General features: G+C 39.8%; 1 protein-coding gene across 10 annotated transcripts in view; it reads right to left on the reverse strand.

The window, feature by feature from the left end:
- Positions 1-12,320, reverse strand: part of cdc42bpab (CDC42 binding protein kinase alpha (DMPK-like) b) — a 102,211-nt gene that overhangs the window by 11,492 nt on the left and 78,399 nt on the right. For 6 of the 10 annotated variants that reach the window (XM_088089669.1, XM_088089672.1, XM_088089671.1 and 3 more), the window contains 15 exons: positions 12,033-12,138; positions 8,857-8,981; positions 7,678-7,783; positions 7,255-7,403; positions 7,032-7,123; positions 6,376-6,452; positions 6,057-6,104; positions 4,864-4,902; positions 3,980-4,099; positions 3,063-3,146; positions 2,825-2,930; positions 1,932-2,068; positions 1,421-1,560; positions 364-445; positions 32-251 (listed from right to left, as the gene is read on the reverse strand). In XM_088089669.1, the coding sequence (XP_087945795.1) occupies positions 32-251; positions 364-445; positions 1,421-1,560; positions 1,932-2,068; positions 2,825-2,930; positions 3,063-3,146; positions 3,980-4,099; positions 4,864-4,902; positions 6,057-6,104; positions 6,376-6,452; positions 7,032-7,123; positions 7,255-7,403; positions 7,678-7,783; positions 8,857-8,981; positions 12,033-12,138 (1,631 nt within the window). The remainder of the gene's footprint in view (positions 1-31; positions 252-363; positions 446-1,420; positions 1,561-1,931; positions 2,069-2,824; positions 2,931-3,062; positions 3,147-3,979; positions 4,100-4,863; positions 4,903-6,056; positions 6,105-6,375; positions 6,453-7,031; positions 7,124-7,254; positions 7,404-7,677; positions 7,784-8,856; positions 8,982-12,032; positions 12,139-12,320) is intronic. The other 4 variants (XM_042502976.2, XM_088089673.1, XM_042502979.2 and 1 more) reach the window with 2 other exon arrangements.

Consider the following 12,320-nt stretch of genomic DNA (forward strand, 5'->3'; position numbering starts at 1 on the left):
AAAAAAACTCTTGTAGGTGCTGAGGGCGCACCTATGATAGCAGCAGACTGTGTCGTCTTGATGAGCGGCAGGGTGCTGTCGTAAGCCTCCTTGGGGACGTAGACGAAGCGCTCCTTGAGCTTGTTCTTCTTGAGGATGCGGTGGAGCTCGTTGAGGAGGCCCACCCATTTGTTCCTCTCCTGATCGCTGTCAGCCAGGATCAGGATGGAGGGCTTGTGGTTGCTGGAGGGGGAGAGCTGCGACGCTGTCACCTGTGGAGAGAAGGGTACAGTAAAAGTTAAATTAGAGGTTGAATAGCTTCCATAATTTAATGGTGTTCAGATTAATTTCAAACTCTTGGTTGCAGACATCAAGAAAACTCACTCTGAATATACAGGGGATGTCTTTGCGGCTGGCGTGGATGACATCAGAGGCCAAGACAGAACTGACTGAAAACTCTTCATCCCTGAATCATGTAAATGAAATCAAAGGTTAGACATTCGGGGCCTTGAGCTGCAGTAATTGGTCTGTCATGTGATACGTTGATGGAGAGAATATTAATTGGCAAACGATTAATCACTTCAGTCATTTTTCTAGCATAATTGCCAAACATTCTTAAGTTTTAGCTTCTCAAAAGTGATGATTGGCTTTTTTTCTTCATCATGTAGAACAATATATAAAATATCTTAAGACTTTAGACTAATGAGTCAACAGTTTACTTGTCCTAGTGTTTGATTGAAGTACACAATAAACTATCTTAGACTGAAGACAAGTAAACATCCAGGATATTCAGAATAAATCTAAGTAGGTACAAAATATATAAATCACAAAAAATAATTTCTATAGTCTGGAACCCAGAAGAATCTCTGAGCTAATATTTCATTTGCTCTGGGGGACAATTCCCACTCCTGTTCCAGCAGATCTCTGGCTGATCTGGCCACCTTCGGGCCAGTCATCAAAGATGGGGGACGTCTGCTAGGATGACTGACAACTTGCTGAGCCTTTGTGCATCATGTAAATTAAGCGATCATGTCAATTTTGGCTTGAGGACCCTTGCGCCAGGGACATTACAGCAAGCATAAACCTAGCTTAGTGAAGAGGAACGCTGTTGAGGCGTTTTCAAAAACTACAAAGATGGCTGCAGCTGGTGCAGAGCTTTCTGTTTAGGCACTGTTTTCAAATTCTGAGGGCAACACTCATTCACAGACGTACTGATGCTACACTGTCACAGCTCATCTCTGTCTGTTTACATTAATCCATCGCTTAGCATCATTGTAAGTTTAACTGCTCTGATGGTTTGTTGGTCTATCCAGTTGTGTTCATAAGGATTTTGGCCATTGAGAACAACTCTTGGAAATCAAAAATGAACTGAGTGGTTCCAAACGCTGCATTTGTAAATCAGTCTGGCTATGACAGGCTAGAGTTTCTACACATCTCTTACCTCATATCTATGACTTGGCTGACTACTACACTTGGTTGCGTTGCTTTTCCTTCTCCCAGTTCGTAGAGGAACAGTTTGAAGTCACACACCACAGCCATCGCCCTCTGCCAACCCTTCTTCACCCCTGTTGGTTTGGGCACCTTGGACAGACACAAATATATGGATGAGTGATAAAATACATTAAAATACCTTTTGCAGTGTTACAAATGTAAAGGGGCTAATTCAGATTCCACACTTGGGACATCTGTACTCAAGTGTGAGCTGTCATGGCACTGTAGGAAACCCAAAATCCAAGTGTTCACCCAAAGCTTTGGTTCATGTTTACCTTTGTGTGGATTTGGGAGGAAAGCTGGGAGAGCGAAAGCTTATTTGGTTTCACATGAAGTAAACAACTCTGAAACCAGGTCTTGTCACAAGGTCTCTAAACATCTGCATTGCTTTTCGATGACTGTTCAGTTTACCAAATCACCATCTGGCAAAGACAAGCAGAGCCTTTATCAGTCTCACTCACCCTCACGTGCCCTTCATACGCAGTACCAATACCCCTCTGAGGGTCGATACCCAGCGGGCCCTTGGTCTGGTCCTGGGGCACTGGACACACAGCTGGAGCCTTGTCCGCACATGTCACGTGGCAGGAGAAATTACACACTGGACAAGGAGATGGACAGAAACAAGATGGAGACAAATGAGATGTTGGACTGGTAACGTATCAGATTTTAAAACCAATGAAAAGGTTAGCTAGCTTTGAATCTTAAAGTTCCATGTCCATATTTCTTTTTAAATTTTAAAGGAATACTTAACTCCTAAAATGATCATTTGCGTATCAATTACTCACCCGTGTTACCTTGAATTCATGAACATAACTTTTCCTCACATGCCTCCACAGTGAACAAAAACCCAAAACTGAGACAGATCTTGATGAATTAAAGTAAATGGGGTCTGTGTTTAAAAACTGCAAAACTATATCAAAACATCTGTTTCCAAACTCTGACACAGCTTGTGCAGTTTAATCCAATATAATCTCCTTTATTCATTTCTTACTATTTGAGAATTTCTAAATGTTTGCTTTGATATAGTTTAAATGTTGTTTAACACTGCCTCCAGTTTACTTAAATTTGTCAAGATTTTCTTCCCATTTTTTGGATTCTTCGTTTACCATTGAGGCATGTGAGAAAAACAAAGTTTACTTCCAAAATTAAACCATGATAATTTTGGTGGTGAATGATTTCTTTAACATGAGAATAATGTGAACTGGAATCATTGAGGTAAAAGATAAAGCAGGTTTTGGGTGTGTTGTAAGAGATTTTATGGTTCCTCAAATGTTACATTAGCAGAGCACACTTTGCAAGTTTAGACGCCATCTACCGTATTTTCCTGCAACACACACTTTCATCACCTTCTTACCTTCACAGGTACAACCTTGACGTATGAGCCCCACCATGAGGGAAGTGCACTGGTTACACTTAGTGGGCGTGCTAAATGACTTCACCACAAACTGATGTGCTTTGGGCTGCGGAGTGCATGAATGAATGAGAATTAATGAGCATGAATGTGTAAGAGAGAAAAAAGTCAGTTACTAACATAACATGAGGTCTGTTGTGTCCAGGTTGGACAATGAATTGTATGAAAAAAAAAGTTCTACCTTAGGAGAGGAGCGTCCAATACTGCCGTACCCTCCTGAGCGCATGGTGGGGGTCTGGACTGTGCGGGGAGGGTGGTCTATCAACTGCAGACAAACACACAAAAATACATAAAAACATCGAACAGTGAGAAACTGCACCTTGGCTGTGTTTTTGACCGATGCATGAGTGACATTAAACTTGGTTAAAAGTCCAAAGACTCCCAAGAAGAAGAAGAAGTTAAGACGCAACATTCTGTGAGTAAAGTCAGAGTTCGGATGGGGGGCAACAAAGTTAGAACTGGCAAATATTTTATATATTGATTCCCCACGGTGTACAGATTTAGCGATCAGAATTTGGGTTTGATTTCCAACAGGCTCATATTAGTTCAACTAGTTTGAGGATGACTTCATTGTTCACTTTTATTTTGGAGGAACTTGCAAGCAATATCTGCTCCCAATTTGGTTTACAAGCAACACAATTCCCAATAAGGACACTGGTATTCACTTGCAGCACCATATTCGACATCAATCTGAGAACACACCAAGTTCAGTTTAGAGTCTGCTGCTGGCCTCAGTGCTCTCATTCTCTCTTGCACAGCTCACATTTCTCCATAGTTGAGTTACTTACAATTTGCAAGGGCTGACTTTTTTGACAAACACCGTATTGTGAGTTGCTCTGAGTAACAGTTTCAGCTGATCCTTCGTTGAAAAACGTCAATTAAATTGGCATGAAGAATACTTGCATGCCAGACATACAGACGCAATGATCAGAGAGAGGCTCCTGATGCTAAACTAGTTTGGTAATCTTCATTATACCAAATAATAATGAAAGAAATCCTATTCAGAACTCTTCTTCGACATCTATCTTTTGATTAACATACCAGCCTCTAAACAAAACTTTAAAAGAGTTTCATGCCCAGACTAAGTGCCGTTCTGACCTCTATGGGCTCCATATCACTAGCCATGGAGGGTGACCGCGAGCGGGACTTGAGATGGGACTTAGGGTCATCTTCCCGGGATGGAGTGTTGGAAGGAGTGAAGTTATCCATAGAGTCCACCTGAGGAGCGAGAGGTTGGATGGAGGAGCAGGAGAGGACACAGGAACAAGAAAGACGTGAGAAATTACGGAAAACAAGAGGGAGTATAAAAGATAATGAGGATGAGAGGAAGAAAGGAAGATGAGAAATGAAGAGGAGCAAGGTGGTGATGAGGTAGATGGACAGACAACGAAGAGGAGGAGGGGAGGGAGGGAAGGAGACAGAGGGAAAGAAGTAGAGTGTTAGTTAAACAAAACAAACCAGAGAACAATATGCAGCATCCACGCTTAGAGAGAGGGAGCGGGTGCCAAAATACACAAATGGAAAACAGTATACACACACATTGTGGTCGAATCCACTGGACTTTGGAAGCTACAGAGGAAAAGCGACCACAACTTTATTGCCACCCATGTAATATCACACATGGGAACACTTCACAGCCCAATGACCATGCTAACCGAAGACAGCGCAAGCGTTCACCACCATACACCATGCACAGCCAGTCACAAAGCTACACTGAACAATAAAAAGAAAAAAACACACCGACACCAAAGCACGCAGGCAGCACACATAACCCCAAGATATGGAAAATTCAGCACATTAATGCCTTTGAATAACACAACACAAATACCAAAAAAAATGTTTTTCAGAACCCCTGCCATGCAATCAGACAGCCACAGTGAACATACACAGGAAATGCACAAACAAATTTAACATCAATGTGACAAGACAGCAAAATTCAGAAAGGGCTCAATGAGATCACAGAGCGCAGTGATGGTGCTTACACGTCTGCCTTTGCTAGCTGGGCCAACGGATGGCGAGCGCTTCAGTGGCGGGAGAGGCAGAGAGTGGCAGAGACAGAGAGATGAGTGAATATCAGAAAGGCTGTCTAACGGAGCTGAATACACAGTTGCACAGACTGAGGGAGAAACATGACATCAGACCAGTGGAGCCCAACCTTTTATTATGTTTTGCTAACTGAACAGTTTATCCATTACTTTTAACTAACTTAATTAAGTTTATCCAAATATCTTCTTATAATATATATCATATATAACCAAAAATATATAACTATTTCAACTTCTGTGCCAGCTAACTAGATTTCACATACTCTCACTTGCAACATGTGGTGTCTACATGCTTTAACTGACTCAGGTTCCTTATTACTTAAAAACTATTGAAGATCACACTAATTTGTAATCTTATTTGACTCATATATTTGACTCTTATTTGTTTTCTCACCATAACAGAATAATAGATTTATTTGTAGCTGATTAGTTTAGTTCAGTTGAGTTTATTAGTTGAGCTTTCCACATGCTCTCTTGCAAATGCACAAGTATCATGGGGGGGGGGGGGGCAAGTAGACTTTTTGACTTCTAAAACTACTGTAACGTCCACCAGGGTGAAGTTTAGGACAGAGGATGGAGAGGGTGGATGGGTGCAAATGGAAAAAATACATGGTAATGGGAAGGATGCTGGGAAAGTCAGTGTGGAGCACAAAGATGACTCAAGCTCTCTTTCTGGCAAAATAATGACTGATATGACAGATTTAAAAAATAATGAGTAATATCTTGTTCTGTTCTACTAAAGCTATAACACTAGAAAGCCAAGGAAGAGCCATTCAAGTAGCCCACTAGCCTGCAATGACTAGCAAGCAACTGAATTTAAAGGCAGCACTGCAAAAATATCAATCTTAACAAGTATGTGCACTAGAAGAAAATGAATTCACGTGTATTCGAAGCAAATGAATTCATCTCCTTCCATGTGTATTTCCATTGGTGAAAAGACTGGCGTCTTTTTTGCAGCGGCTCTGCTCTCCACAGTTTCACTAATGCACAGGCACAAACTCACAGACGCAATATGAATACACAAACCTACACTGTCTTTCTCGGCTAATAAAATGCTCAGAGTCCCACAGCATACAGCTACTGTTACACACACATACACATGGACCTCGGCCTAACCAAAAGAAACTTACGTCTTCCCAAAACTCAATTAAAGAAGATGAGGATGAGGAATAAGAGTCCTGGTGTACCAGAGAATGAAGCAAGGAAATAACCAAAAAAAGATAAAACAAAAATAAAGATCTTGGAAAATTCACGTGAACAAAGAAAACATAAAAGCATGAAGAAAAAGCACAGATATAATTTCATGAAGAGAAGATTTATGAGATTTATGATTTTCAAAGTTACTCGTGATTATAGATTACAAATCGTTGATTCCAGACAGATGTGTAGTTGCTCACATCAGCTGTGTTTACATCAGCCCCCGTAAGGAGTTTTGTCTTGCATACTTACATCAAACTGGTCGAGCGCTGAGGTGGGGGCGTTGAGAAAAGCCAAGAAGGAATTCTGGGAATCCTGGTGCTTGACACCTACAGACACAGAACAAATAACACAATCGTGGTTAAGTACGTGATATTAAAACATCAAAGGGTGACTTAAACAAAATGAGTCACAGGACTGTTTCTAAGAAGTAGAGGGGTGTTCCTGTGACCTCAGTAACAATACATTTTCATGTACATAGCACATGATTTTATTTCGCAAATATGGCTGCTGACGTAAAACCTTCTTATTTTGGTCTCTGGTTGTAATTATCCCTCATTTACAGTGATAATCTCTCATGAATTGTATTGCAGTGTTCAGTGTCCATTCGACCATCAGCACTTATTGTATAGAAAGATACTGGACATTTAAATACATATTATTCCATATAGTTTTGAAAGAAAGAGAACTTTACATACATGTTTGCAAAGGCCACTATGTTTGTAAAATCAAATAATAACAATACTGAAAGTGCCCCTTTGACAGCATCAATTTGAGACTTTATAAATATATATGTAAACACTCATGTCCCTATAGACAACGTCGTCATTGTTGTTCTTTAAGCATTTTGGTGGCTGTCAAAAAAACAGAGATATTAGAGAAATGTTTTAATATATTGTCAGTCCTACCCCTTCGTAGCCGCAGCTCCTCCGTCTCTTTCTTCAGCCTGTCGATCTCAGCCAGCAGCTCCTGGTTTTTACTTTCCACATCCTGCAGTTTACTGGTGGATCAAAGACAATAACACATATTATCCAGAAGTTTGTGATGATTTTTTTTTATCAGAAATCTTTGAAAAACAAACAACAGATCTGCAATTTTTATGAAAAAGACGTTGTTATAAAGTATCCATACCATTCTGTGGACATGTTGTTGGCTTTGACCTTGTTCAGTTCATCCTGGATGCTCTGCTTAGCTCTGATCTCAGCGTCCAGGGCCGACTGCAGCTCCAGACGGGCCGACATGTCAAGCTTGGCGAAACGCCGCATCTTCCATGGCATGTCCTGAAACAGAGAGAGGAAAAGTTTGTCAGTCAAAAACAGTGGCAGATGGAAGAGGAGTGAACTATAAGGCTACAATAAGGATATTCAGATTTTTTTTTACTAGTATTACAGATCCAAAAAGTAAAAAAAAAAAAAAGAAGCCAATAAGAGTTAATCTTTATCCTAAGATTCATCATTACCTTGAAAATAAAACATGTTCAAGAGTTCAGAATACCAGACAGCATCAAAAGCATTTAAAGTAGTTTGACACAGTGTTTGTATGTGTTTATTTTACCGTGGCTCTCGCTCCCAGACTGGTGTTTCTCAGTCCCTCCAGTTCTTCTGTCATCTTGGTAGCCAGAGCCTGCAGGTAGCCCCGAGCATCCTTCTCATCACTCACCCTGCAGCAAATACGCACAATTTACATGACTATTTATGCAAAAGCATTCAAAATAAATACTTTCACCCATACCTATAAATACTAAATGCTTACATCAGGACCTAATAACTGTTCTGACTAGTTAATAACTTATTTCAGCAGAATTACACATTTACAATTAGTGTATTTCAAACTTTCTTAAAACATACTACGGGCATAAAAAAGGAAAAAGAAACACAAACGTTGCGTAAACACTGCATTTAAGGAAACGTGACATCATTGTACACTCTTCTGTCACTCAAAAACACACTTATAGTCACATCTTTAACTTGACAAACACAAACAGATATGGACACATGTTAATGCTGCAGGTAGCTCTGGTCACATTATTAATCCCCAACACTAAAGCAGTATTAACGCTGCGAGTATTAAGAGCATAAACTCAAGATGACCCCAACTCAAACATACACTGACTCTCATATACACGCACTGAAGTTGTGCATAATTTTCATATTCAAACCTCAGAACAAAAAACAGTCATAATAAGAGATCTACATAAAATTATCACCCACCAATGACTCCTGTTTGCTGATTTTATCCACTGCAGTAGCACAGTGTCTCCACCAGGGGGAAACATTATTCACTACATTCTTCTACTATTGCATTCCAGACTCAGTATTTGTATCTGCATGTTTGGAATGTGAGTGTGTCCACTGGTGGACGTGTGTATCTGCGTCCGGATGGATGTCTCGTGCGTGTGTGTGTGTGTGTGTGGTATGTGTGCTATGTGCGGACTGCGGACTGCAGGCTTGTTCAACAGAGGGAAGCCGAGCAGCTGGCGAGGTGTCAGCTGCAATGGGAGGTGATCTGAGAGGAAGGGAGGGTCAAGAAGCTCTAAGATCTTCAGAAGCATGTGAGAAATGCTGCAGCTATACTGTATGGAGAAACCCAATACACTCCTAGACAACATGGGAATGTGTGTGTGCCTGAATATAGCTGTCTTTAAGTTTGTGCTAGAGCATCAATGGGGAAAGTATATGCATCAGCAAGTATTTATGACATTTGAGAAAGTTCCTGTGTGCCTGTGCGTCTCACCATTGGATGATTTCCGTGATCTGGGCCTCCCAGTGAGCTACACTCTCCTTTTTGTCAGCCAACTCCCTCATCTCGTCCTCCAGCTGCTTGTTGGAGCTGCTCACCTTCTCAAACATGCTGGTCAGCTGAGGGAATAAGCGCACACACGAGCAAAGAAAACAGATCGTATTAAACACATCATATTAAACTCAAAAGTGTCGTGTCATAAAACTGTCATTAGGAAGTATGACACCTGGTGGATGAATTAATACATATATATAGACACCCTGACATTACATTAAAAACTGTGCTACTGTGTAATGAGTCCAACAGCTAACTGTGTAACTACAAGGTGCTCATGGGAGTGCGTGTGCAAAGGTGCTCAGCCCTGAATGTGATGACTGCCTCTACATGGAAAATGAATCATTGTGATGTTGAAAGTTATGTCAGTTTTTATGATTCAATTCCCAGATGCTCAACCACACATTCAACTGCAGCGCTGCTCAAGAGGTGCGTGGACACACACATGCACCTACACAGAGACAAGGAGGGTGATTAATCTCCAAAGTTTCTCTGAATCCTTTAATATGAGAGGTGTGTGAGAATGTAACCATGGTGACATCATTACCAGTCTCCAACCGTCCTATTGTTAGCTTAATTACCTACTTTGTGGGCTCATTTTTGGTGTATTGCAGCTGTCGAGACTGTGATGTAATGTGCAAGCAAAGATAGTCATTTCAAAGAGTTTTGCAGTTGGTTTCCAGTCCGCGAGCTAGCTGCCAACAAATGTTTGGAATATCTGTGCAGACGGTCGAGGTCATAAAAAATTGTTGCTGAAAAAGGCTTTGAGTCACTGAAATATATATATAAACATGGGATGAAATAAATATTAGCTTTATCAGCATGTGCTGTAACTCTTTGGGTAAGAGCTCACTCACTAAATGACGCATGCTTCATTCTGTAAGGGGCTCTCAGTGATGGTGTAAGTGTATCAGCAGCATGGGGCTGCTAATAGGGACACAAACATCACACCTCATCACTGTGGTTTGAAATACACAAAATGACTCAAGGTGGATTTGATTAAAAAACAGAAACAGAAACTAATCGAGCACAACAAACCAAGTGTCTCTTAACTATTAGTATATAAGTATTCAAGTGGTAGCTCTGGACAAATTTGACTAAATGTGAATCATATTTCAAAATGATTCTCCAATGCCTCAAATGGGATCCAGCAGCATAGTGTTTGCAGTTAAAAACACAGATGTCTGCACACGTTTGGAAATGACCATCAGCAACGAAGATATCCTAGCAAATTATGGCTGTAGCTGTGCAACTAACACACTCTGACAGCTACTTGAGGATTATTTTTAAAACAAAAAGAAAAAAAACACAGACATTCTGCCTGTCTGCACTGGGAGAAAACACGTATTTGGCTTTAAAGAGAGAGAAAGTAAATATATAACTGCCATCAAGTAAAAATAAATAATGAAAATAAAATTTTCACTGTGTCAGTTTTACTGACAAGTTTGTGAATTTATTAGGGTTTGGAGAATCTGAATTGATAGATTAACAAGCCTTTAGAAATAATGAGAGATTTTAAGTAAAATTATGAAGAATCTTTCAAGAGACACCAAATCTGAAGCTAAAAAGTCTCCAGTGCACAGGTTTTCATGTCTGACTGCACTATTATAGTAGAGCTGGTCTTTCGGCCTTATCACTCCACATTTATCTAGGGCTGTACCCAATGTTTATTAAAATTTATATATTTTTTATGTTTTTATATTCCGAGCTTCTATTGAGGTTTTCGAGTGAAGCTTTGCATGGCTGTCGTGATATTTTGACTTGAATACTTATATAAACAAATAAAAAATCCTTGTACAAAAACTCACATTTGAATGAAGTGATTTACAAAATGTAATCTTTCTGTCATTAAATTAACAGTCTTTCATGAATGAATATTATTTTTAGCTTTTTTACCACCATGAAAATGTTGTTTTCTAAACATCTACACCATATGGATTGAAGCAGATTATTTCCTGGTATAAAAAATAATTTGGAATTGATCACTTCTGTCTCTTTGTTTCAATACATTTTGGCTTTTGGACTTAACCACACTCTGGAGTTATTGGAAATGTTTGGATCACACGAGTCACAAACAATCTTGCGCAGCCACACTGGAATTTTAATTCAACAAATAGCACAACACTAATGATATTTTTATTACCTCATCTTTATCTGCATCTGTGCAGAAACACAGAGTTTAAACAGAATAAATACAAATGCAAAAAAAGCTTCAAACTATTCAGTAGAGCTCTCTATTCAAAACCAATGTGAGCTTGTCGACAGTGAAAATTAAACTTTAGATGTCTGTCCACTCACTTTCCTTAACTGAAAACACACACATAAAGACTTTTTATGGAGCGGCTTGATTTTGCTACTAAGCAAACAGTGTTGAAATCCAGTGCCTCCTCTGAAAGATAAGACTGGTCAAACGATAATATTTTCACACACTCAGAACGGATTAGAGAACTGTTTTGTGCAAAGAAGCAAATCACGCAGACAGATCTAATCTGTCCTGAGTGCGTTAGCTTCAATAAATATAATTTTTCAGAATGTGTAATAACAGAATAATACATTTAATAACTGGAGTGACGTGTGCTGTCACGACAGTGGCACCCACATCCACATCGTCTCCATTTCATCAGGAGATTTTCCATTTTATCAGCTGCAGACTTTAAAAACAACACTCTGACATTTTATTCTATATGTCAAAATTCCTCCCACTTCTAAGACACTGTTTAAACTGGGAGACTTTTTGAACTTCCAGGAGCTATTTCCAAAGTCAACAGAGAGTGATCCAGAGAGTCATTCCATCCGCCTGTGTAGGAGGCTACGGGCTGTTTTTATGGGGGATATTGAACAGTGATTTCTTTGGCATTGCTGGCAGAGAGGGGGCGGAGGGAGGAATGTGATGAAAGGGTTTGGGCCGGCCGATGGGGTTACCTGGGGTTGGGGAATTGTGGGGTTTTTTGCGTGTGCATGTATGTGTGTGTTTTACAGAGATAAACAGATCACTAAGAAGCTGAGAAAGCTAGACAGAAAAATATAAACATTGAGAAAGTGCACGAGAAACCTGACTTGTTTTAAAAGTGTCTGTTTTTGTTTCTATTTTGTATATACACAAACAAAAATCTTACCTTATCCAGTTCACTGGACAGTTTCTTATTTTCTTCTGTAAGCAGGACTCTCTCCCTCTCGTATTTCTGCTTGTACTCTGTCTCAAATTCTTCCCGCTCGCTTTGGCTGGAAAAAAAAAACACACACACACACAGATTGTTAAACTTGTGACATTGTATAAACTTACATTTATTCCCTAACCATAATTCACAGCTGCAAATCCAATCTCGAGTCTTGACTTTGTCATTTTACATGAATACTAACTCAGTCTTTCAAACATGGGACTTTATTTGGAGATTTTGGTTTTG

Source organism: Plectropomus leopardus, chromosome 16 (genome assembly GCF_026936395.1).
Source record: "Plectropomus leopardus strain MGB_pleo_1.0 chromosome 16, ASM2693639v1, whole genome shotgun sequence".
Classification (NCBI taxonomy): domain Eukaryota; kingdom Metazoa; phylum Chordata; class Actinopteri; order Perciformes; family Serranidae; genus Plectropomus; species Plectropomus leopardus.